The sequence below is a fragment of the Phocoena sinus genome, chromosome 9 (genome assembly GCF_008692025.1).
Source record: "Phocoena sinus isolate mPhoSin1 chromosome 9, mPhoSin1.pri, whole genome shotgun sequence".
Lineage (NCBI taxonomy): Eukaryota > Metazoa > Chordata > Mammalia > Artiodactyla > Phocoenidae > Phocoena > Phocoena sinus.
Window position 1 is genome coordinate 76,137,619 of NC_045771.1, and position 22,609 is coordinate 76,160,227.

The following is a 22,609-nucleotide window of genomic DNA, read 5'->3' on the forward strand; positions in this document are numbered from 1 at the left end:
ACAAACAGTGCAATTTAAATCACAGAAGCTCTTTCCTCCTACAAGGAAATGAGTAGCATTAAAAGGAACAACTTTAATCTGCCATGTGACAAGGAAGGCAAACCATTGAATAATTAGTTTCTGCAGGTAACGGGGAATCAAGGGAAGCAAGAAGCCCTTAAATTTTAATATTAAAACCAGGCAAATTTAAGATGAAAAGTGATTAGGCTATGGTTCAGTTGTCTTCCCCACACTCTACATTATGAAGTCAAAGCCACTGAGTTTGCACAAACGTAACCAGCACCCAGCAACTCCTGCTTCAAAGCAGGTGAAGGCAGGACCAGATGTCACTCCACAGGGGAGTGGGTACGCAACCACCACTAGACACAGTTCGTTTGTTTCTGCGTGAGAAATGAGTCAGTCAGCTCAAGGCAGGCATGGTGCCTGTGATGAACATGGATAGCCCCTTAAGCCTGTTGCAACAAACACATAGGCAAGATATACACAGCACAAGGTTTAGTCGCAGTTTCTGAAGACGACTCTGCTTAACTCCTTGAACCACACAAAATAATAATTTTTCTTACTAAATTTAAAAAGCAAAATGATCCACAGTCATCTCTGGAGCTGGCCCAGGGGCCATTTCCCTACCCTTTCCTATAGAATGACACAAGAGAGATTTGTACACACAGCCTCTTCTCCCTAATACACCCACAGTTCTTCAGGAAATATGGCAGCAGCTGTCCCAGAGGTGTGCCTGGTAGCAGTTCACAGAACTAAGGGTGAGGACAGAGTTCGTTACCAAGTTTCTTTGGGTCAAAATCTTCACTACAGCATAACAGGATGGTTACTAAAGCAAACAGGATGGTTACTAAAGCAAAACAATGAATATATAATCACTGGAGCTTCAAAATTGAGAAAGTACCTTAGATATATTTTAAAGGCATTAAATATAATTCACATACAGTTATTTCACTCATTTGACAAATATGAGACCCACCTACATGTAAGGCAACATGCCCACCACTGGGGCTACAGTGGTAAATAAAAACAAATAGCTCCTGCTTTCTACTCCTAAAAAGCTAGCGCCAAGGTTTGATGGAGAATCTTCTAATTCCTCAAAATCTGCAAATTAAAACTATCAAAGAACATCCTAAAGAAACAACCATTCTAACTACATGGCTTAAACACAGGATAACTATGGACCATAGCTGAATGACTCTTCACTGAAGTAAAGCAAGACTGAAAAACTATCTCTATATTAGACCCAAAAAATTACTTCCAAAAGCACCGAAGGCAGTTATCACTGGAGGTCAGAGTGGAGATGGGGGAGCAGAGAACCTAGAAGCTGCCCTTTTGTTTATCAGGGCCTCCCTCATCAGGAGTGGATTAAGTATCATTTGTTTTCCATTCATGTGTGAAAATTTGAAGTTCCCTTTGAGATTAAGGTTTAGCCCCAGGTTTATATGAAATGAACACTAAGATATCAAATCACGGGAATTCCCTGGTGGCGCAGTGGATAAGAATATCCGCCTGCCAATGCAGGGGACACGGGTTCGATCCCTGGTCCAGGAAGATCCCACATGCCGCAAAGCAACTAAGCCCATGTGCCACAACTACTGAGCCTGCGCTCTAGAGCCCTTGAGCCACAACTACTGAAGCCCACGCTCCACACCAAGAGAAGCCACCGCAATGAGAAGCCCGCGCACTGCAACGAAGAGTAGCTCCCGCTCGCCGCAACTACAGAAAGCCCACGTGCAACCCACCGCAGCCATAAATAAATAAATACGTTTATTTAATTTATTTATTAAAAATAAAAAGGGTATCAAATCACAAAGATTTTCCGGATTCCCAAGTACCATACAAGAAGGGATCATTACCATGTTCAGAAGGACACAAAGTACCAAGACAACCCACTCTGTTATTAAGATCCAAAGCGGAAAGCATGAAGGCCCCCACACACTCAGGAATACTCACTTAGACTGGGTCTGTTTCGTAATGTTCCGAATGGTAGCACCTTCTTTTCCTATAATGGCTCCAACGAATTGGGTGGGAACCAGCAGACGTAGAGGCAAGTCGCACGGTTTCTGCTTGGACATGGATCCTGGAGACCCCTGCCGTGATAAGCCCCTCTGCCCAAACCCACGGCGACCTCGGGGCTGCTGCGAGGGGTTCTGCTGGGCAGCCATTTCGTCAGGGATGTAGGCCACTTTCAGTGTGAAGTTCTCCAGCTGGAATCCATTCAGTTTGTCTAAAGCTCTGAAAGTTGACAAGGAGCAGGGGGTGGGAAGAGGAACCAAGCTATAAAACAAACCTTTCAACAAAGCAATACCCACCTAATCCACTCAGGATTACTGGCTCTAAAACTTCTGAATAAAGCCACTGAAGAAGTAGCAAACCCAGAACACACATACACTTCCCCCACCCCTGACCTGCACTTTTCCTTTGAAGGACACATAGGAAAGACCAACAAGTTTCCAAAGGTAACATATTTGCCATCTACCAATAAAGTAAAAAAAACACTTTGTCAAACCCTGACTAGGGAATTCCCTGGTGGTCCAGTGGTTAGGACTCAGCGCTCTCACTGCTGAGAGCGCTGAGTTCAATCCCTAGTTGGGGAACTAAGATACCACAAGCCGCATGGTGTGGCCAAAAAAACCCCAAAACAAAACAAAGAAACAAACAAAAACCCAACAAACAAACAAAAAAGAAAAACAAAAAAACCCCACTCTTGACTAAGCTATTACCCATAAGGTCAGTAACAGCCTATGAGCACCGGCACAGCAAGAGAGGAGTGGGCAGTCGTCATCCTGGCCAGTTTTCCCAAATCAGAATGGAAAGGATGTAACGAATATACACCTCCCTTACTTCAACCTCTTAAATACAAATATTTTAAATATTTTAAGAATCAAAGGACAGGGACACTTCCCTGGTGGTCCAGTGATTAAGACTCCACGCTCCCAATGCAGGGGGCCCGGGTTTGATTCCTGGTCAGGGAACTAGATCCCACATGCTGCAACTAAGACCCAGTGCAGCCAAATAAATAAATAAATATTAAAAAAAAAAAAGAATCAAAGGACAAAATTCTCTAAGCTACTCAACGGAGATGGGTAGGATTTAATACTCAGGTTAATCAATCACTATAAATTCTCAATACCTATTATGAGCCAGTCCCCAAGGGAGTAAGCAGTTCCTGCCCTTGTGGAGTTTATGATTTGATTTGGGGCAGAGAGACAGGGGTGGTAGTGAGCCAAAAAAAGCAAATGAAGCTGTTTTCTACCTTACCTATCTAACCATCCATCCATCCATACATCCATTCATCTATTTTGAGAGGAGCTTTACTTTTGTTTTGTTTTGTTTTCATTTTTGAACCTTATTACGGAAACGTACCCAATCTTAAGCATACATCTCAATGAATTTTCACAAGGTGAACATGCATATCGAGATGCAGAACTAAGACACACCAGTGTCCCAGAAGCCCCACCAACCAGTACCTCCTTCCAGTAACTGCCCCTCCTCTAGGCTTCTCACACCATAGATTAATTTTGCCTGTTTAAATTTCTATATAAATATATATGAGTAGACATGTAATCTCTCATGTCTGGCATCTTTTACTTACCTTGTTTATAACAGTCATCCAAACTGTTGTGTTCTAGCTTACCTACATATTCTAAAAGTGAAAAACTCAATAAAAAGTTGACAGACGATATCACCAAGGTTTCAAAAGCATACACAGACATAATCCTAATAATACACACTCCCAGTGCACAACAAAATTTTTTTTCAAAAAGGCCTCACACTTTCTCTAGGTTTACTCAGATTCTTTGCTCAGATGGTGCTCCAGTGGGCCCTGAGTTCAATCCAGGCAGGGACAGAAATACAGGCATGAAATGCCCTCTGTCTAGTTGCTCAGAATGGTCATTTCTGGTTCACGTACTGCTTTCCTTATCTGGAGATCTTTCCATGTTTGACTTGGATGGAAAGGGTGGCAGGGGGAGATAGTCCCAGCACCAAAAAGGGTACCAAAACCATGAAACTGCATGGCAGATTCAAGCAACCAAACAAGGCATACCAATGTTCTTAGGACCCAGAATTCTGCCCTTTCTCACTCCAATCCCCTGTTCCATCACTGTCCTACAGTGCCTTGCACATGAATGAACTCTTATTAGAAAAGATCCCAATCATACAGGAAAACAAAGTATCAAGAAATTTCTGTCACCATCACCAACCCTCCAAGACCCTTCCCACTGTAACTGTTAACTGTGATAACTTCTGCAAATGGACCAGTTCTTTCCATATGTTCACACAGGTGTGTACGTGTTCAGTACCCTCTTTAAAAGCGTAACTGAGATCATGATATACATAGTCTTGTGACTTGCTTTTTTTCCAAATACAATACATCTTGGGATATTTCCATGTGATTTCTGTATCAGAGGGCATTCTTTTCTAATGTATATATAACTGAATCACTTTGCTATACAGCAGAAGCTAACACAACATTGTAAATCAACTATACTTCAATTTTTAAGAAGTAGCTAAAGATGGCATTCTTTTCATAAGCTTCACAGGTGATAGCAGGCACACAGCAAAACTTGTTTTACCAATGCCCACATACAAGAACCTTAAGTTAACACATTTTTCCTTGCTTCTTCCCTCTCCCCTTTTTTCTTAAGGAATATGTGGATTAAGGGCCCTAAAATATTTTGGCTATTTCTAAAGGAAGACAACAGCTGAGAGATTTTATTAGTATCAATGATGTATATTTATTACAGGAAGCTGCAATTACAGAAGTTTCAACCAATTAGATATTCATTCAAAGTAACCTTTTTTTTGCCCACGCTGGGCCGCTTGTGGCATCTTAGTTCCCCAGCCAGGGATCGAACCAGTGCCCTCAGCAGTGAAAGCACAGAGTCCTAACCATTGGACCACCAAGGAATTCCCCATTCCAAAAAACTTTAAACCTTTTAAAAGCCCAGAAGAAACAGATCAATGAAGGTTCTTTCAGAGACATAAAGAAAGCCAAACCCAATGTAGGAATTAACTACACCTACAGGGATAAAAGGCAATACAGTCCATAGTGACTTCCTTTCCCACTATAAAATTAAGTACTGCCAGCTTCAGAAGAGGGTAAGTAAAGTTTGATTCTAGAATTAAGTCAGTAATGTTACCAAAAAAAGTAATTAGCTTCTTTCTTGAGTGAGAGAGGCAGGCAGACAGACGTCCTTCTCCATGGGAATAAACAGAGATAAACATGTAAGTCACCAGATCCTTTTATGTATTCTGGGGCTATCCAGATAAGGTCATGTGTGTCCCAAGAAACAACTCTCTCAAGTTGGCATAAACTGTAATTCCAAACTTCACTGTGCTGCTTTAAAAAGATTTCTTGGAGGGGAAAAGAAAAGATTCTCTCACTTGGGAGGTCAGATAGCACAGGGCTCCACGACCCAGGGCGCAGTCTGGGTCCCAAAGGCTCTAAACCTCAGGCTGCTCCTGTCAGAGAGCAGACAGCACACACTGTGTATATCCCACTGCCAACTGCCAAGGAAGCAGGGTTCCCAACCCCTCAGCCCACCGTGCTCCAAACTTGGACACAGCTAGCTGAAGGTACAGGGGTAACTTAACTGCAAGCAATGACTTTCTCATGACTGAAGATTCCACGTTTCTGAATTTTAAGTCAACCACTATAACCTTTCTATGCACAAAGCTTAATATTCAGCTATACCATTTGGTGGTCTGCTGAGTTCAGGGGAAACTCTAATAGTATTTTCACCAACCCTACTGTACATGCAAGACGTGTGATCAGCAATTGTCATCATAATTACTCAAAACATATGCGTTCAGCCCAACAGAACTCAAGGATGTTTATCCCACATGTGTATTACTCAGGAGGCTGTTTCTCATCATTACTTGACTCTGCTCTGATGCAATTTTAAGAGTCATTCAGAAGATGGTGAGCAGTTTTGCTAGCTGGTAGCTCTTAATTGCACTGCTAAGTTCATTGGGATAGACCACAGTGTAGGACTGAAAGGGCCTTGAGAGAAAGTGTAAGTAGTTTATCTCAAGGATGAGAGAGTAAGAAGAACTGAGACCCAGAGAGGTTAAATTTATCCAATGGTACACACATACAGAGCTGAGCAGTGAAAGAGAGACCCAAATTCTAGCCCAGCTTGAAGACTAAGTAGCCATGGAACCCTGGAAAAGGCGTTTTGTTGTTTGGCATTAGCCTAGATTTATGGGTCCCTTTCAACTCTAAATTCCATGTCTAAAATCTCTTTTTCTTATTCCTAGACCTCACTGCTGCGTATCTCATAGATCCTAACAAAATGAGGCTTAGCCATCACTGAAAAGTCATACCATTCCATTTTCTCCTTGTACCAAGAATAAGAGGCTGAGACATACAATTCAGCAATAATTACCAAAAGCCTGATAATACCACTGCAGGGATGCATCTTAAGGAAACAATTATGGACAAAGCCCATATATTTACCTACAAAAGACTTCATTACTAAACTAGTTCTAAAGGCAAAAAACAACTGCAAACAACCTAGATGCCCAGTAGAGGACTTGGCTACACAGACTGTGGTAGGGATGAAATACCAGATAGAGATTACTAATAGTATAAATATAGTTAATGCAAAGACAGCCTGCACAACTCTATAGAATGACCTTTAGCATTTTAAAAGTTGTAATGCATGGACAAAGTCTAACAAACTTGATGGCAAATTTCACAGTGGTTATCTCTGAATGGCAAAAAGGGCAACAAATTTCTTTGTCTCACTACCTGCTCTATTGTTTCTTTTTCCAGAATAAATCTTCTATTTACATAATTTTCAAAGCTTAAGGGTAAATATCCTCCCTTTAGCCATCAGCCAAGTTGTTTCAAACACTTCTGTGTGTACCCAATACAAATCTTCAAACTGATATGAAAAGATATGCAGTAATAGCTTCAATATATAAACTATATTCCTACTCCCCAACAAAAAAAAACACACACCAGAAATAGGAACCCCCTGGACAACAAGGTCCTACTGTATAGCACAGGGAACTATATTCAATGTCCTGGGATAAACCATAATGGAAAAGAATATAAAAAAGAATATATATATAAAACTGAGTCACTTTGCTGCACAGCAGAAATTAACATAGCATTATTAAATCAACTACACTTCAATTTTAAAAAATAAAAAGTAAAATAAAATGCCAAATCAACCTTTAGAAAAAGCTCCTCAGATAATAAACAGCCCCAACTACAAAAAAAAGAAAAGAAATAAGAACCCTAAAAAATAGAACTAAATACCTACAAATTCTGAAGGGTTCTTTGTCACCCATTACAAATCTTCCAATGAATACTGTCTTTGTTATCTGAGCATCCCTGGAAGATGGAAGGAATAGGTATTCCACAGACCTAAGTCCCTCTTGCTTCCAGGAACAAGAAATACTAAGTACATACTCCTGTTTTTTTGTTTTTTAATAAAATGCTTTGATCTTTTTTTTAATTCATATTTTTAATCTATTTTTAAATTTTTATTTATTTATTTTCGGCTGCGTTGGGTCTTCATTGCTGTGCGCGGGCTCTAATTGCGGCGAGCAGGGGATTCTCTTCATTGTGGTGCGCGGGCTTCTCATTGTGGTAGTCTCCCTCGTTGTGGAGCACGGGTTCTAGGTGCGCGGGCTTCAGTAGTTGTGGCTCGCAGGCTCTAGAGCACAGGCTCAGTAGTTGTGGGGCACGGGCTTAGTTGCTCTGCAGCATGTGGGATCTTCCTCGACCAGAGCTCAAACCCGTGTCCCCTGTATTGGCAGGTGGATTCTTAACCACTGCACCACCAGGGAAGCCCCATACTCCTGGTTTTAATAATTTATTTTTTAAGTTTTCATTATTTTTACTCATGTATTATTTTAGTAAATTAGTAATTTGAGGCTTGAGTTAAAGCAAATGCATGCATTTCCTAGTAATACTGGCACTGTTAACGTTTGATTTTTTTCTTAGCCACAAGGTGGCAGGAATTTCCGTGTTAAATTCTTAGAGACATAGCCTTATTGAAGAATCCTCTTAAAAGTGTCATTCATAGAGCTTAAAAAGAGGCTTTTGAACTTGGTCCCTAACTCCTGAGGGTCAGTGGCCAGTCATTATCTGAAATGAAGTATATCCTGTACAATAACAGGGTGTTATCAACAGCAGTGAAAAATGTTGGGAAAATGTGTAATAGTTGCTAACTTAGGAACTCTTACCACCTTCCCATTTTACACATAGGGTTGAATTAAGACAGTTTAACTTGACCAGAGTCACAGCTAGAGAAGTGGCACAGAAAGTCCATTCCATGGAATTGGACTCTGGAATGTATCCTCTTAATCTCCATGCTCTACTCACTCCTGCACAAGCACATCCCAGTTACAGAGATGCCCGTGTAACAGATGCTACGGAAAAAAAGAAGTCAGCTTGAGAATGTCACCTCAGCCCTTAACACCTAAAGAAGTGAGCTCTGGATGGCTGCAATGGAAAAGGCAAGAAGAAATCATGCCAGGTTAGTTTAGGCAACAGTCTTGCTGGAGCTCAGAGAACAGGCTCTCAGGTTGCAGCAGAGCAAGGCCTGAACGGACCAGCCTTCCCCAGCTCCAGCCAAATCCAGCTGTTCTTCAGGTGCCCAGAAGCAGTGGGTTGAACAAGAATTATTATTTACTGTAAATTATCAAAATTATATAAGACCACTGTCTATAAATATGAGCATATATGAATATATTTGTTTCTTGTCAGCCCTCATTTTGTAGCTGAAAAACTGAAGCTCAGAGAGGTCAAGGTTACAGTCAGAGCTGCCTGACCTCAGGGTCCATGCTTTCTCCACTACATCGAAAGCCTCTCAAATAAAATTAGTTCTCCTCAAAGGATGATAATGCACTTCACATCTTTTTTAAAAACTTACTAGAAAACTAATAGTTTTCATAACATTGTACACAAAATTGATTTGTCCATTCTTTAAATCTATTCACTTTCTCTGAATACTCGTTTTCTATTTCTCTTTGATCTTTGGAATTCTTGAGAGGGAGAAAACCCAGTATTCCTAGAAGGAAACTCAACTTGGACAGGAATTAAATCAGGTAATCCCTCTCCAAATACTTTTCCAGCACTGGAAGGCACATCCTTGAGGACAGAGACTTTGCCTTTATTCACTGGCAACTTTTGGTCAATAATTGGTACTCAATAAATGTTAATGGGTTGACTACTAGAATGAAGGGCATGGTGATTTTTCATTCGCTGAAATGCCCAGTTTATTTGTTTAGATTATAGAACTGCCTAAACTACAAACTCCTAACAGTCTTTTCGTCCCTCCTCGTGATCAACAGGATCCTGACAATCTCTAACAATCACTGCGAAGTGCTTTTAGAATTAAAATGTCTCCACATTCAGCTTGCTGTCATGCTGAGAGTACCTTCAGCAGTCATTCTGCCTTGTCTAGCAGTCTACCCTTCCCATGCCTGTACTCTTAATGCTTCGGAATTTTTACAGGGGGTTGTGGGTGCTAAATGTCAGCCAGTCCCCATGAAGGCTCACTCCAAACATCTGCAAAGCTATGTGGGTATGTCTCCGACATGCGCTCTCCCATACAGCTGAGTAACTGCTAAATGAGACACCTCCCCTCTACCCAGCTAGCCTCACATAAACTGTCAAATAACACAACTGGGACAGGCCTCTGACAACCTCCAAACATCCTTGGGTTTATCATGCTGTCCCTCGTCTCCCATCTAACAGAGAGTTGGCTCTACCAAGTAATATTTATTACAGTCTTTGTAAAGACTAACACATGTAAATGAATGGAGCCCCTGTGTTCTCACTGCTCACTTTTACCCCCAATCTACTTCGGGTAAAAAATGTGCAATTTTCTTCTTATTCCTCTTATATCATGATTGAAGAATAAAGTTTGTAAGAAATCAGTTTGTTTTACAACATTTACCACAACTTCTATAATGTCCTCACATAAACTGTTAACATTTTAAAAATAAATGAACGATACAAACAGAAGGAAAAAATGAGTATTTTAAGATATATTAAGAGCCTCCACAGACGTGGAGATCAGACTTGTGGTTGCCAAGGGGGGTGGGGGGGGAGGGAGAGGGATGAACTGGGAATTTGGGGTTGGTAGATGTAAGCTATTACATTTAGAATGGATAAACAACAAGGTCCTACTCTATAGCACAGGGAACTATATCCAATCTCCTGGGATAAACCATAATGGAAAAGAATATTAAAAAAAGAATGTAGATATATGTAAAACTGAGTCACTCTGCTGTACAGCAGAGGTGGTACAACATTGTAAATCAACTATACTTCAATTTAAAAAAATAATATTAAGAGTCTCATATTAAAATATTAAAAGTGAATCTCGAGTCTTTTGCTCCTGAGAAAGAAAAGTGAAATTAACATAATTAGATACTACTTCTCACCCACTGGATAGGCAAAGTTTGACAAAGCCCTGTGTTAGGGAGAATTACGGAGAAATGGACTCTCGCACAGTGCTGACGGGAATTTAAACTAGTTCAAGCTTTAGGAAGGATAACTCATCAATATCCAACAAAATTTTTAAAATGCACATCCATCTTGACTCAGCAAATCTACTTCTAGGAATTTAACCTATGGCTATACTCGCACACTTGCAAAATGACTGCAAAAGGGATTCAATACATCATCGTTCATAACTGCAAGAGAACTAAAAATCCAATTTGGGAATAAGTCACTCCATATCCATACAATCAAGTTCTATGCAACTGTAAGAGATACATTTATATGTATAAAACACTCAAATGTTATGGTATCATTTGGGTAAAAAGGAGGAAGAACACACACACGTGCTGTTCTTCCATACGGTTATCTACACGGAAGGGAACAAGGTAGGTGGGGAACAGCGCCGGGAGGAAGATCTGCACTACATACATCTTTAGACCTAGTCCTTTAAAATTCTGAACCATGTGAATATTACCAATTTAAAAAATAAAGTTCCACTCGTGTTATGCAAATTTCCATCTCTTTCCCACCCCCATCTTTCTTTTCATAGTCCCTCCACGTGTGGGTACTGCCTTTGGTAACCTGGCTCTATTCCCACTCTTGCTGCTGGTTTCGCCTTTCTCCTTTAGGGCTCAGGGTCAGCCAGCATGGTCCTTCTTTTCCCACACAGAGCACAGACAGTCTGTTCCTGCCTGCACTTTAGCTGGCAGTGGTCAAAATTTCCGTGGTCTGCTGACACTCAGCACTGCTGGGTACCTTGCATGCCATCCCTCCATGTTTGTGTTCTGAGCAGATCAGTCAAAAGAAGTATTTGTGGGATCCTCATTTCCTCTCTCTAGTGGTCAATCAGTTCATTCGATTATTCCCGAGCCTACAGAATTATCTTTTCCTAGGTAGGATTTTTTTGATCTGTGAAACTCTGCCTATTGCATCAGAATATATTTTTTTCCACCAAATTACATTAATCCCACTTCTGCACACTCCTAAATGAGAACAGTAATCAGAAAAATCAGCGAACAAGCAAACTTAACAGTTAACACTGTTGTCAGTTTAACCCATGATAAACTTACCAGCTTTGGGCAAAACAGCAACAATATATGTTATCATAACCAATAACAAGGAAAAAAGTCTTTAATGTAATTTAGCAATGATACCCAGGCCCAGAGCTTTTTGCAAACAGGATGCAATTCAGCTTCGTACTGTATCACTATATTCTTGGCATTAAAGATATACTGAAAATGTAATAAAAACTTTAACCAATGTAGGTTCTTATTAGACATTCAAACTTAAAAAGAACTGCAAGGTCAAACTTTGCAAAATAAAGTTTATGTCTGCCACCCACCAGCCCAAAATATAAGTACTATATTTAACCTAGTTATTACACAGAGATTAAAAGTTTCAAACTGCTTACTGTCTAGCTTGCTCCTTACTGGAATAGGTTACATTAACGACTGCAGTTTCCGAGTCAGTGTTCACTAGAGGAAGAAAAAAAATGAAGAGGAAAAAATAGGTTAGTTTTCTTTCTTCTTTCTTCCTTTTACAAATTTGAAAGCAATTGAGAAGACATGTACCTTGCTCACAGCTTTCCACCACTCCATACTGGACTAGTAAACTATCCAGCACCTATCAGGAGCGGGAGAGAAAATTACAAACTTTCAATTTCCCATGTTATTAACAAGGGCAGGATTAGGTTTTAAAATCACAAAGTAATTGTGATGGAAATGAGGCCTCCGCCCCCCCCAAAAATAACTGGGGTTTGGACCTACAGAAGTGAGGGAAGGGCCCCATAGGGAGCATACGGTGGGTTTTTCTCTTCTGCCTCTCCCGAGGTCCCTGACTTCGAGCTGATTTAACCAAGAAATATAGGGGCTCAGCAAAATATTCAAAGCTACAGCTGCTGGTCCCTGAGGCTGGAGGACAAAGAAGCATGTAATTCCCATACACACACCACCAACACATCATCACACTTCCTCCTTGTATAGCAAGTCACAAGACAAGGGCCCACGTTAAGTTTTATCTTTAAGATATTCCTTTTCCAAGAACTTCCTTTCACAGCTGGAACAGATGTATCAGAACAGACTACTCTCAAGGCAGGCTAGCAAAATGAAGAAAGATATTCTGCCTGGAGTCTTGAACTAAAGACTAATCTAAGTGGTTTATCAATTCTTGGGACAGTAGAAAGTATAAAAAGAAGTGAGTCTGTGCTGTCAGTCTTCTAAGCCTACACTGAGTTGGGAAAAGTACAGTTGGAACTATCTTTCCCATAGCTTCATTATTGCACATGCATGTTATTCTAATGAAAGACTGTTAAAACAGCGACTGAATTTTATTTATTATAGTATAAACTGCAGGTGTACATCTCATCCATGTAAACCAAATTCAACTGTCATTCGCTTCCAAGAACTGTAACAGGTTTTTCTTGAAAAGTAAAACAAAATAAACTTCTATTAACTTATAGTGAACCATTTACTCATCAATTTAATTGCAAAATTTGAAGGACAGTCCCTTGAGAATGTTTTCTGGCCCCCAGGACACAGTAAACCATTAAGAAGCTCACTAAATAAGTTTTTATGGTAATTTCCTACTAAACTTTAAGCAAATTCTTCTAAAGCAATGTTTATCTTAAGTGGTACCTTTCAGGCTTTTATTTTGTCTGCTGAGTCCAGATTGAAATCTATAGCAAGGTTTGTCTGGAGAGGAACTTTTTATTTATTTAGTTTTCCATTTTAAATAAGGTTAACACCTATTTGTGAATGGAATGGTTAGTATTTTCATAGGTAAGTTTTGACATAGGGAATTTCCTGTGGGTGAGGTCTAGAAGCACACTGATCTTTGTCTCAAATTATAGCTACTGCTTAAATCATAAAGCTTAATTTTTTACTTTTAATTCAGAACACTTAACTGACTACATAAAATTTCATTTGTCTGTCTCAGCCATTAGAATGCATGCTCAGCATGAACAGGAAGTTTTTGTTCACTGTACTAGCCCCAGCACCTAAAATATACAGGCAGAAAATGACATTCAAATAGTTCATAAATAAAGTGAAGCATTCTCAGGGGGAAATACTAGTATAGCTTATTAGGAACAGTTCTCTTTATAACAGTGCTCACCTGTTTTAGAGGTGAGTCTGCCGTGCATGTAATGTTGATAAGAGACCTAATTTATAAAGGCCAAAAAACAGGAAACCTTTCACAATGCCATGCAAATAGTACGCAACATGTAGTGCCTTTAAAAAAATTTAAACAGCAATCTACTTATACTTTTAAAACTAAAAAAAATTTTTAATACCAATAAATGTTTTCTGTGTAAATTAAAAAATTCTAACAAGGTGTTCATTCCAACTTAAATAATTAAAGCAGCAGGAAAGGTACATCTACCATTTAAAATTTAGCTTTTAAATGAAAGCCACTCCAATAGTAGAGCTTTACGAAATTTGGGTACCTTGAGGGGCAGGGGTACGGAGGTAGCTAGAGGTGGTGGAGGAGGCGTGTAGGAAGTAGGGGGTAAGTGCCAATTTAATAGATGTTTATTTAAATAAACATCATTCTTAATTCTTCCTAAAGGCAATTTGTTCACTAAATACGTTAGTCTCCACGTAGCTTAACTTACACTACATTAACTTTTACTACTACAGAGAAAACAGTACAAAAGTTAAATACCCATGATTTATAAACAATGTTGACTAAACCTACAATAATGCTAATGAAACTAATGCCTCCAGAAGGCCCACTGGCAAAGTGATATATGAATTATATATACATTGATATATGTATACACACAAATAGACATATATTTATATGTGAATATATATATATACACACAGACACAACTAATACAAGTAAATTTTTAACTTGAAAGAAAACAGGAAATGTCCATCAAATTTTTCACTGCATGTATTATATATAAAGTTTAGTATGTTCAAAACAAAATTGCTTGTAAGAGTTCAACATTCTAAGTAATAATAAATGTTATTGGTTGTCAACTGTCCCATGTGTAAAATCTCTAGAAATTAGAAACTACAGTCCTATGCACTAAAAATGGTAATTTTATTGTATGTAAATTAGCATCCCCATTTCCACAGCACCTTAGCTGACCTAATCCCCGAGATGAAAGCAATGTCATTTTATAATCTCTTCACCGATCTTTATTCTCCCACTAGACTAGTGATTATTGACCACAGTGATGTGATTATTTGTCAGGTGTGTCACAAGTAACTTATTCCTCACAGTTATACTGGCTTCCATACTCCAGATAATTTATAGGTGTATGATCATAGACTCCAATCCTCCTTATTGGACACATGTGTTTTAGAAGATGATGGGACAGTGTTGGTCATTACAGTCCAGGCGCCCCTTTCAGTGTGGCTCCTCCACACAGGGCTGCACTTGCTTCTAAACTTCTTAAGGGAAGGGACCATGTCTTAGTGACCTGTGAGCCAAACACTGAGGAACCAAAAAAGGTAAGGGAGGGGTTAAAAAGAAGCCACAGAATAGTTTTGGTCCTAAGAGCAAAGGAAACAAATTCCAGGTTCATTTAAAAGTCCATAGTGGGCTTCCCTGGTGGCGCAGTGGTTCAGAGTCCGCCTACCGATGCATGGGACACGGGTGCGTGCCCCGGTCCGGGAGGATTCCACATGCCGCAGAGCGGCTGGGCCCGTGAGCCATGGCCGCTGAGCCTGTGTGTCCGGAGCCTGCGCTCCGCAACAGGAGAGGCCACAGCAGTGACAGGCCCGCGTACCACAAAAAAAAAAAAAAAAAAAAAGTCCATAGTGACATAAAGAAGTAGGAATTTATCACGAATTCATATAAAAAAGATGTAGACGTGGAAAGTCACAAGCATTCTAAAAACCAGTAAAATTAAAATTAAAAGCAGGATATTTAACACTCTCTTGCCCCAGTACACCTTTCACTCATGCGCACGCACACACGTACACACAGACCAATGACCTCCTGAACACCAAAACCAGACTTCGAGGAGGGGTTACAAGAAAGAAGTCATCCTGACTATTCCTCATTTCAGCAGGAGCACGAGAAAAGCCATCGGAGATGAAGGGCGCTTCCTTCAAATACAGGTCAACACATTATACAGAAACAGCAACCAGTTGTTGCCAGATACGGATAAAATCATCCCGGGAACTTTGTTCTTTTACGTCTATCTATAGAAGACCAGCTACATTAATAAACAAAGAACAATTCTATACTGCACATCCCAATAGCATTTCTAATAAATAATGCTACAAATTTCAAATACAAGGTAGTTTTTAGAAATATCTACCTTAATGTAGATTTTTATACAATGTTACCATTATAATTGGATAACATTCAAACCATTCCCTCTGAAAAGGACTTTCAACTCAAGGAGGTCTACGTACACACACCAGATCCCTGACAACCTCACGAGCCATGTTGCACACCATCTTCATCACCGATAAAACCCAGAGGGAGGGAATTCCCTGGCAGTCCAGTGGTTAGGACTCCACACTTTCACTGCCGGGGCCCGGGTTCAATCCCTGGTTGGGGAACAAAAATCCCACAAGCCGCACAGCACGGCCAAAAAGCAAGAAAGATAAAAAAACCACCCAGGGAATCTCAGCCTCCAGTTTAACACACAGACCTTCCAGACCTCACAACTTTCTAGTTATCCTCAACTTTCACAAGTTACATCCTCTAACATGGGGAGGAGACTATAATTTAGGATTCCATAAAATCATGTGATCAGAGCGACCAAGAGAGAACAGTCCAAGCTACCATCCACTCACACAGACCTCAAAGTCACAGAGAAAAATGAACACCAGAAGGGACCCTATTCAGGCAATGCTTGAGACCTGACACCTGTGCCCAAGCCCAATATTGAATCCCTTTCTCCTCTGCTACTGCGTTTTCCTGTAAGAGGCAACACCATCTACAGTTATGTACACCAGGAACGTTGCATTCAACCTTGTTAACTGCACCTGCATCTCCCTCAAGCTGCTTTCTCTTCTGCCACCACCCTAGACCAAGCCTCCAGCATCTCTCTCTGGACTACGGCAACATGCTCCTAAGTTGTCTCCCATATTCATTTTGTTTCTAATTGTTCTCATAACAGACCAGCATCATCCAGGGTCACAGCCACTGCCTACGTGTGGCTATTACACACTTTAAATGTGGCTAATCCACAACTGAGATGTGCTTAAGTGTAAAACAAACTGCAGACTTTAAATACGTAGTACAAAAAATATAAAATATCAATTTTTAAAATACTGATCACACATTAAAACTGTAATATCTTAGATAGACTGCATTAAATATCATCAAAAGTAATTTTCACTTGTTTTCTCTCTTGCTTTTTTAACATGGCTTCTAGAAAATTTTAAACTATCCAATAGAAAGCCTGAATTAGCTTTCTATTGGATAGTATTGGGCTAGACGGATTTTTTAAAGCTGAGCTAATCAACTCATACCCTACTGTAAACTCTAAGAACTTCCCTTTGTATTTGGGATAGGATCCAAAGTCCCTAAAGACGACCTCCCTGGTGGTCCAGTGGTTAAGATGCCTGCAGGTTCGATCCCTGGTCGGGGAACTAGGATCCCACATGCCACATGGCGCGGCCGAGAAAAAAGCAAAGTCCCTAGTGAGTGCCCTGAAGGCCCCCTGTGACCTGCCCATCATCTAACGGCACTCTCTCCTCTCCAACAACACTGGCCTTTTTTTAGTAATAAACTATGAGTGATAACATTTGAGTGCTTTCTAGTAGCAGCACTGTCCCAAATGTTTAATCTGTTTTAACTCAGTTAAACCACACAAATCCCGTGAAGTAACGTCCTATTTTATAGATGGGTAAGTTATGACATGGAGAAGTTAAACAGTATTTCAACTTGGATAGATAGTTAAGTGATGGAGAAATGATTTAAACCCCAGCTGTCAGATTCCGGAGCTCACACTCTTAACCACTTGGTCAAGTAAGCTACCGCATTTCCCCACACAATTAGAATAAAATATAACGGTACAGACTGAAAGCAATTTAACCCTTACTTTGCTGCAAGATCAAAATCATCCTTTCGTAGGCAAAGAACTTTATCAACTCTCAGGGTCGATAAACTTCCCCACCCATGTTCCAAGTGCTCAACAGTTTATTTTTATGTTCCTCAATCAGATGAAGATATTAACCAGCATTAACTTGCTCTATATCTTACTAACAGAAAGAGTGGTTTAAAAAAAAAAAACAACACTCTAAATAACGCAAAGTTAGGGTCCCTTTTGACTAGGTAACTTCCCAACCAGTTACTCCACCAAGTGCTAAAAGAAACCACTGTCAGTTTGGTGGGTCTCTCCACATGTTTTTAGAAGTATGTGTGTCACATGAAAAAATGCTTAGGGACTTCCCTGGTGGCGCAGTGGTTAAGAATCTGCCTGCCAGTGCAGGGGACATGGGTTCAAGCCCTGGTCCAAGAAGATCCCACATGCCGCAGAGCAACTAAGCCTGTGCGCCACAACTACTGAGCCTGCGCTCTAGAGCCCGCACGCCACAACTACTGAGCCCGTGTGCCACAACTACAGAAGCCCGCGCATCTAGAGCCCGTGCTCCGTAACAAGAGAAGCCACCGCCATGAGAAGCCCGCGTGCAGCAACGAAGAGGAGCTCCTGCTCGCCACAACTAGAGAAAGGCCACGCACAGCAACAAAGACCCAACGCAGCCAAAAATAAATAAATTTTTTTAAAAAAGAAAGAAAAGATGCTTAAAACCATAAGTCATTAAGGAAATGCAAATCAAAATCACAATAAGATACCACCTTCATATCCACTAGTATGGCTATAATTAAAAAAAACAACAATGAAAATAAAATGTCTTGGCAAGGATGTAGAAAAATTAGAACTTTCATACATTGCTGGGAGGAATGTAAAACAGTGCAGCCCCTATGGACAACAGTATAGCAGTTCCTCAAAAAATAATAATAAAAAAGAGAATTACCACATGATCCAACAATTCCACTTCTGGTACCTACCCAGATCTGCAAGCAGGGACTCAGAGATATTTGTACACCTGTGTTCATAGCAACATTATTCACAATCACCGAAAGGTAGAAGCGAGCCAAGTGGATAAATAAAATGTGGCAGGGGTTACCACTTCCAACAGCTACAAATTACTAGAGGAAAGGGGGAAGACACGAGTTCAAAAGCCTGAGGATGATTCCAACATAATTCTGGGTAAAGGCACTAATTAAGAAGTGACTTATCTATCTTTTTCAACCCAAGGCAAAAAGAGCACGCTGGAATAAAAAGTTGCCCATATCTTCTCTTCCCCCTCAATCTTTGCCTCCATCCTCATTAAGATAAGTATCAGAAGACCAATTTCCCAGTAATTTCCTTAAGCTTCTAAGTGCTTGCTTGCACAAACGCCCTCTAGGCCCTAGGAAGGACCCTGGCAATAGATCATACAGTTAATTTTTCTTCAACTTGCAAAAGGAATATATATGGTGATTAAAATAAACACAACAAACCACTGTCTATTTCCACCTGGAATTCACCTCTGTCACATATCCCCTCGTGGAGTGTGCTGGAATAGAAGCAAGCACTTGGGGGATCCAGTTAGACGGAGCTGGTTGGACACACACCGAGTTTGAGACTAACAGGACAGCCTACGGTTCACAATCATACAGCTTATGGTTAACTTTAAATTGCTAGCTTCCAGAAAAACTCCTACCACCCTATGCCACCTCACCAGACATCTGACCCAAAGTGTGCAGGGCTAGAGGGTGTGGATCATGTGGTTCACAAACGCACCTACAGCCCCCCTCTTAGACCTATGTAGTAAGTGGAGGAGAAACCAGGTTTGGGGTATATGAAACAAGAAACTAGCCAGTGGAAAAATTTTCCAAGCATCAAGAATGTAAAACTGTAAGCAGAGAATCAGGTTTCCATTTTGTCTGTTCGAAATGGAAGGCCTCTCCTGTAGGAATACAGTACCTGGTGCATTTCACGTTTAAAAGAAAGAAGAAACATTTTTTTTCTTATTTCGTGGGGATGAGTAAAATAAAACTTTTCAGAATTCCTGTGGGGGGGGCGGGGAAGAAGTGACTTATCTAAATGAGGTGAAAAATATCCCCAACTGTAGTGGCCTCCAAAAGTGATAGCAGACCATCCCACTGCCCCCATTAAAGCTTATTTAAAAATAAAAGACAACAGTGTCTGGAGAAGAAAAATAAAGAAAGGGGTTGGTTCCAAAGTAAATACTGATAAAAATATTTGCCCATAAGAACTAGTCCTTCAGATGTGCAGCAGTTATTCCCCTGGGCTCCATGGGGCCTTATAATAACATCTCTGGAAGTGATGAATGGGTAAATGATATGTGGTACACTCATACACTGGAATATTATCAAGCCATAAAAAGAAATGAAGTACATACTACAACATAGATGCACCTTGAGAATATCATGCTAAGTGAAAGAGGCCACGTATTACATAATTTCATTTACATGAAATACCCACAATAGGTGAATCCATAGAGACAGGAAGATTAATGGTTGCCGGCAGCTGGGAAGAGGGTGGAAGCGAGGAAGGGCAGTGACTGTTAATGCTGTGAGTTTACTCTTTGGGATAATAAAAGTGTTCCAGAATTAGTGGTGATTCCTAACCTTGTGAATACACTAAAACACACTGAATTGTATGCTTCAAAGAGGTGAATTTTATGATATGTCAATTATAGCTCAAACTTCCAATAAAGAAGAAAATGTTTAAGACACGACAGGATATAAACTTAGACATGAGCCAACCTTGTAGGAAAGCGCCTATCATACTAGACTAGTGTAACCGTTGGGAGAAAGGTTTTTTCTTCTTTCCTTGTGACTTTCTAAATTTTCTACAATGACCATGTAATTTTGCAATCAGGAAAAAAAAAAAGAGATCATTAAATTGGATTATATTGGCCTTTACATTGTTTTCCAAAAGATAATGCCAAGAAATGAGTGTTGGGAATTCCCTGGTGGTCCAGCGGCTGGGACTCCACGCTTCCACTGCAGGGGGCACGGGTTTGATCCTTGGTTGAGGAACTAAGATCCCGCACGCTGTGCAGTACGGCCAAAAAAAAATAAAATAAATGAGTGTTCTCCTCTCTGATTCTTAAGGCTCTCACTGGACGCTGCTGGAGTAACAATTAAACCAAAAATTGGTTAATTCCTTAATAACCGTCTTTAAAATGGAACATATTTTTGGTTCAATTGAACAAATGGCAAAGACAAACGCATGAATTATTTGGGGACTGGGCAGAGGAAGGAGAGATTCTAACCACACCAACCCACGTAGCAGCCCTGAACCAGTAGTGCTAAGACAAGGTCAGGGTGCTAGAAGAGAATGGCCTGGGGACAAAAGTCAAGCGGAATCCCTTCCCTCCACTGCTACATGTTTCCTGTGACAGACATGCATGTCATAAGTTCAGCTGCTTTTGAACAGTGGTGTGGACAAGTCATCAGAGCGTTGTCAAACTAGTGACAAAAGCAGCCCATACAAATGTCCTCGACATTTCTCCATTCTGAAATGCACTGGTCAGGTGGGGCAGGGGGACCCACCAGGGTGTCCTCACACCCACTGCTCTCAGTCTCTGGTAGTGTGTGTTCAAAATCAAGGCTTTACTTGGAGCCCAGCCATGTATCTGCTATATTTAAAAACTGCTAATTAAGCTCTTGAGTACTGCTTTTGGCACCAAGTTCTACTGCACAAGCTTTGCATCCAGATCCTATGCCTCAGACTGTAACATGATCCTGCTTCATGCTCTTTAGAGAAGATCTGAGCACCAACTTGGAACAGCACCTATTACTGATAAACTGGGACTGGAAGTACACATGCTCAAGTAATTGTAAAGGTTTTAATAAGTAGCAAAGGTCCATCAATAAACAAGGAGAGGGGCTTCCCTGGTGGCACAGTGGTTGAGAGTCTGCCTGCCGATGCAGGGGACACGGGTTCATTTCCCGGTCTGGGAAGATCCCACATGCCGCGGAGCGGCTGGGCCCGTGAGCCATGGCCGCTGAGCCTGCGCGTCCGGAGCCTATGCTCCGCAACGAGAGAGGCCACGGCAGTAAGAGGCCCGGGTACTGCAAAAAAAACACCACCCCCCAAAAAAAAAACAAACAATAAACAAGGAGAAGCTATACTTAGAGGAAGACAATTTAGCTAACTGCAAACTTTTCAGGAAATCAAGTCTATAAAATAGCAAGCTCACCTCTTAGAGGCTCTATTTAGTCACCAACCAAGTTTACCTCGGGTTTTTAAAAGATCTTGGGGGTCTGGGGTGGGGGGGCGGGGAGGGGATCCTCAATTTTCTGATCTTCAAACTACTCCTCCTTGCTTCCTTCTTCTACTGCAGAGATTCCCAGAGTCCTGTCTACAATTCACCACTCCCAGCACATACCTGGTTTGGAAACTGTATGCTCTGCGGCTTCTACTTGGTCGCTTCAAAACATACCTCCACGTACTTGCTGTCCTCATGGCAACTCCGCGTCTTTGTTATCGCTCAATGAATCGAAATCTTATATGGGTGTATTTCAGAAGCAAAACCATGGTCAGCTCTCCACATCCTAGTAGCAGGGGATGCTAAAAATTTGAGCACCAATTTCTAAGATGGGTTGGAAGATTCATAACCTGGTGATTTGCTCAAATACAGAAAAGCTATTTCAAAATTCATACTCAGCCACGAATACAACAAACATAGCCACTACACTATGAGATTTTAAAATTTAAAACCCTTGAACTTCCCCATGTCTCTTAGGGGAAAAAAAATCCAGGCAATTTAATATGGTTCCAAACATTATCACGGGGCTTCCCTGGTGGCACAGTGGTTAAGAATCCGCCTGCCAATGCAGAGGACATGGGTTCGAGCCCTGGTCCGGGAGGATCCCACATGCCACAGAGCAACTGGACCCATGCGCCACAACTGCTGAGCCTGCGCGCCACAACTACTGAAGCCCACGTGCCACAACTATAGAGGCCCACATGCCTGGAGCCCGTACTCCGCGACGGGAGAGGCCACCACAGTAGGAGGCCCGCACACTGCAGCGGAAAGTAGCCCCTGCTCGCCGCAACTGGAGAAAGCCCGCGTGCAGCAACAGAGACACAACACAGCCAAAAATAATAAATAAATAAAATAAATTTATTTTTAAAAAAAACAT

The 22,609-nt window shown here is 40.9% G+C and overlaps 1 protein-coding gene across 1 annotated transcript in view; it reads right to left on the reverse strand.

Annotated features, from left to right (window-relative positions):
- Positions 1-22,609, reverse strand: part of IGF2BP3 (insulin like growth factor 2 mRNA binding protein 3) — a 141,039-nt gene that overhangs the window by 26,148 nt on the left and 92,282 nt on the right. The window contains 3 exon segments of the mRNA XM_032643137.1: positions 1,954-2,235; positions 11,883-11,946; positions 12,043-12,094. Coding sequence (XP_032499028.1) covers positions 1,954-2,235; positions 11,883-11,946; positions 12,043-12,094 — 398 coding nt within the window.